The sequence below is a fragment of the Strongylocentrotus purpuratus genome, unplaced genomic scaffold (assembly GCF_000002235.5).
Source record: "Strongylocentrotus purpuratus isolate Spur 01 unplaced genomic scaffold, Spur_5.0 spur5_contig_855, whole genome shotgun sequence".
NCBI lineage: Eukaryota > Metazoa > Echinodermata > Echinoidea > Camarodonta > Strongylocentrotidae > Strongylocentrotus > Strongylocentrotus purpuratus.
The window spans coordinates 602,580-606,567 of record NW_022145563.1 but is presented as its reverse complement, the minus strand read 5'-3'; the positions used below and the strand labels follow the sequence as shown (position 1 = coordinate 606,567).

General features: G+C 40.3%; 1 protein-coding gene across 1 annotated transcript; it reads left to right on the top strand.

Annotated features, from left to right (window-relative positions):
• The first annotated feature begins 1,725 nt into the window (after nucleotides 1-1,725).
• Nucleotides 1,726-2,775, top strand: LOC115918978 (neuropeptide FF receptor 2-like). Its single transcript, XM_030996151.1, has one exon. It carries the CDS (start codon nucleotides 1,726-1,728, stop codon nucleotides 2,773-2,775), a length of 1,050 nt encoding a protein of 349 aa, XP_030852011.1.
• The last annotated feature ends 1,213 nt before the right edge of the window (nucleotides 2,776-3,988 follow it).

The following is a 3,988-nucleotide window of genomic DNA, read 5'->3' as shown; positions in this document are numbered from 1 at the left end:
ATATGCCCCCTCTCCTTCTTTCCCATGTTCTCTTATTTTTTGTTTCGGCGTTAGATTGCATGGGGTGACACGTACGTTCCCCCAGTGAGCAACAACACTGAGAAATGCTAGATAATCAACGGAAAGTAAGGTAACAATAATGAAAAGAAAATTCCAATCAACTTCTCCCGTTTTTTGGAATCTTCGAGCACAGCTGGAATTGCGTCAAATCATCGAAAACTCAGCAAATGTTCTCTTTGCGAAATGGTTTTCATAAGCTAAACAGCCATCAGTCACAACAACGAGTCAAAAGAGAATATGCATTTTAATAAAATAACCAACGAGGCGTAAAAAAAAAATGTTAAAGGTAAAGACCAGTTATGGTCATGCGATTGCATTGTGAAATCGATCAGAAAAGGTTGATCATCTAGCATCTAGCATCTGCAAGGTTCTGGAATCATCAAAATGATAAGAAATTTGGCCCATTCTTCGTGAAGTTACAAGCACTATACACAGAAAGATGTATATGGGACTACCCTATATCTCTCACAGACCATGAGAGAAACAAATTTACCAAATATATGAATTAGTAGGCGGTTTCCCGGCAAATTTTTTATCATCGTGTATTAGTCAAAACATATTCTTTCACATGATTGGTAATAAGAGCTTCCATTTCATTTTTTGAAATTGGGGCGTTTCCAATACTGGTCTTTACCTTTAATGCCTGACGGCGCAACCTTGGTACACGACCAAGGTAATAAAATTGTTGATCACTACTTAGCCAATAAAAAGTGCGCTGTGGTTTGTGACTACTGCACATGCGCGGGTTTTCAGAGCGCTAGAGAGACCACTAAACCGAAAATCTGTGAATACCGATATTTGTCATTCAGCGATCTATCGCCTGCCGCCGAAGTGACACTGTGAACTGATGATCGTGTAAGAATTCACACAGAACACGAAATACGCACTAGTGTCGTGTGCGCGATAAAAAGAGATAACGATCACAGAGTCAATTAATTTGACGGTATGCTTTTTCGCACCTCTGTGACATTAATGCTTCTATATCTTCACATGATAACAACAAAAAGGGTGAAAGTCGTGAACGTCGTTTACTCTTCAATGACATTTCTCTCAGCCCTTTCGAGTCGGGGAGCGGAGTTTAGTTCTCATTCTCATTACTCGAATAGTTTTTGAAAAGTGAAGTTGTGCATCTTCTCGCGTCTTCTAATTTTTCCTTTATGCCTAGGAGTGTACATAAGTGTTCAATACCAGTTTTGGAGTGAAAGTGCTCTCCGATTGTGATTGTGGTTCGAATAATTTCGTTATTTTTACGGGTCTCTCGCCACCGCTCCTCAATAGTTGTCAAAGTGTAAGATTATTAGCGTACGTATTTGCAAGATTTTATCATCAGTTGGCCATTGTTCGATTCTTCAGTTGGCGGAATATCTTACCCAGTCGTGACTTGTAAGGATTATACACAAAAATATTGATGGGTTTGAGAATGTACCTTAACTCAAGTTTTACAGGAGAGATTTACAGATGTGTGTGACTTACATGGTGGAAGTGAACATTCAACCAATGTAGTAGGGCCTACCTGAAGATAAAAGTCTTACCAACCGATTCGCAGGGTAAAGGAACACATTGAGGACAGAACGACAACCCTTCAGGATAAATCATAATTTCCCTCTGAGTCTGAAATGATGGATCAATCGTTCGCCTGAGGGATCGGCTTGACAGTGTATCAGTATGGCTACTACTGAAGGCTACACCAATGTGACATTATCAGCAGGAGGAGGAGCAGGAGGAGGGGGTGGAAGTGGGTTAAACATCACGGCCCTCAGTATCACCCAAGCTACCCTTCTTGGGATTTGTTCGTTGATGATCGTCATCAGTAACACCTTTATCCTGGTAATCCTATACAAAGTCAAGAACTGCTTTGAAGACATGCAACAGTTCGCGTTTAAAGCACTTGCCGTTACAGACTTCCTCACGGGCATTTTCTGTTGCGGACTGACCATCATAGCGATTATCTACGGCGCTGGCCAGCCGTTTTCGTCGGTAATGTGCGCTATAAGAGGAGCAGCGTGCACAGGATTGACCAACCTTTCGGCTTTACTCATTGCCTGCGCCTGTTTTGACCGTTTTGTTGCTGTCATCTTTCCTCTTCGCTATTTTAATCTTGTCACGATGAAACGCGCAAGGATTGTTCTTCTGGTCGTATGCACGATCGCCGCCTCTAACGGGGCCTTGAGCTTACTACGGGGCAGGACGGTCGCCAAAAACAACTTGTGCCTGTCAGATTTTTCGTCCGAGCGACTCGCCTTCCGACCAAGCCTGGTGACAAGCCTTCTCATCTTCTCCACCACTCTCCTCCTCACGTCCATCTCAAACATCAAGGTCATGTTGGTCGCTTCGGGTCAATCAAAACGTTCTGCAAACGTTGCCCCTAGCGATATCACCAACGAGAGTGACACCACCCAGAAAAACGCCATCCAAACCCGTCGAGGAAGCCTCAAAGCCCTCCGCGTTCTTATAGTAACTACTATCGCCTTCTTTATTGCTATTTTTCCCTGGAGTATAGTTTCTGGTTCGCAGTTCAGCCAGAAGACTTCAATCGCGACGCCTATGGCCAGGTACGTGTCTAGTCTTTTGCTGATGTCTAACAGTTGGGTGAACGCCTTGATTTTTGCCACCTTCAACAAACGGTTTAGGAAAGCAGCCAAAAGAGTGGTGTTTCGCGCCCAGCTGGATGGAGAGTCAACGATATTGGAACATACTTTAACTTCAGACGCATAGGGCTAATCCTTAAACATTATTCGGCTATTTCCCTATACCTAATTCTTTTTATGTCTGGAAAACAGAAGTTAACACAATATTTAATGACTTTTTGAAGACTTAGTATCAGGTTTCTCTTTGGAAGCGTCAGGATTATTAATTTTGTATGTTTTTTTTTCCAACCCCGTTTACAATTCGTGACGGAGAGACTCGTTTATTATCAATTTGCAAACGTATTAGTCGATCTTGGTGACCCAAAGGCATGTCAAAACAGGCCCGACTGTGATATTGTAATGTGACATGTTAAATGATAACTTCAATAAATTATTGATTTGCCATCAGATAAAACAGAATCCAAAATTTATTTTGAAAATTAATCAAAATAATCAAGTTAGCACATTATTTTGAAGCATTTGGTATTTTAATACATCTGAAGATCTTCACTAAGACTAATTTGCCAAAATGTTATATTGTTGCATAAAAAACTGATTTCTCGATGACCCGACTTGTCAACAAGTCCTCTATCCATAGTGTAAACGTTATGGCCCGCATGTATACTCAATTTTAAACCCGATGCAGAGCCGAAGCTTTCGTTTGGAATCGGTTTTAACAAAGAAAGTTATTCTGAGGTCTAAATTAATATTATTAAAATGTAATCTTAGATCCACTGTCAGGTTTAGAGGGGCAACCATTCTTTGTAATAAGTTCTTTGTATATGAAAGCAGAACAATAAGAGAAACTGAAAGGCGAAAGTTTGAAATAAATCGCTCCAATAATAACAGAGCTATGAATGTTTGAAATATTCGGTCACTATAGTAAATAGCTCTTGAGGCTGCGAGTTGCCGAGAAAGTGCGCATCTGATCTTGACTCTGTTTTGATTACATAATACTTTCTTGTCCATGGCCCATCTATATGTTTTCGTGTCACTTGTTTCGTTATCATGTCCATTGCCCTTTAATCCACTACTCAAAACATATTATGGATAGCAAATATATATATATATATATATAGTTCCTCTGAAAAGAAAAGATCCTCCCAAGTCCGTCATTTGGAGAGAAAAAAAGTAATAAGTCATTTTTGGGGTTGGTACAAATGGCAATTTGTCCGGTACTGCATTACAGTAACTTTCTATTTTCTGTCCGATTTCGTTCAATCTGTCACCAGTCTTTTTTTCTGATTTTTTCTGTTTTCTTTAAGGTTGGAATTCCTTTTAACTAAATTAGCAGAATACGG

Excerpts from the sequence above, each read along its gene's own strand:
- LOC115918978 (XM_030996151.1), top strand. The coding sequence starts at position 1,726 with ATGGCTACTACTGAAGGCTACACCAATGTGACATTATCAGCAGGAGGA.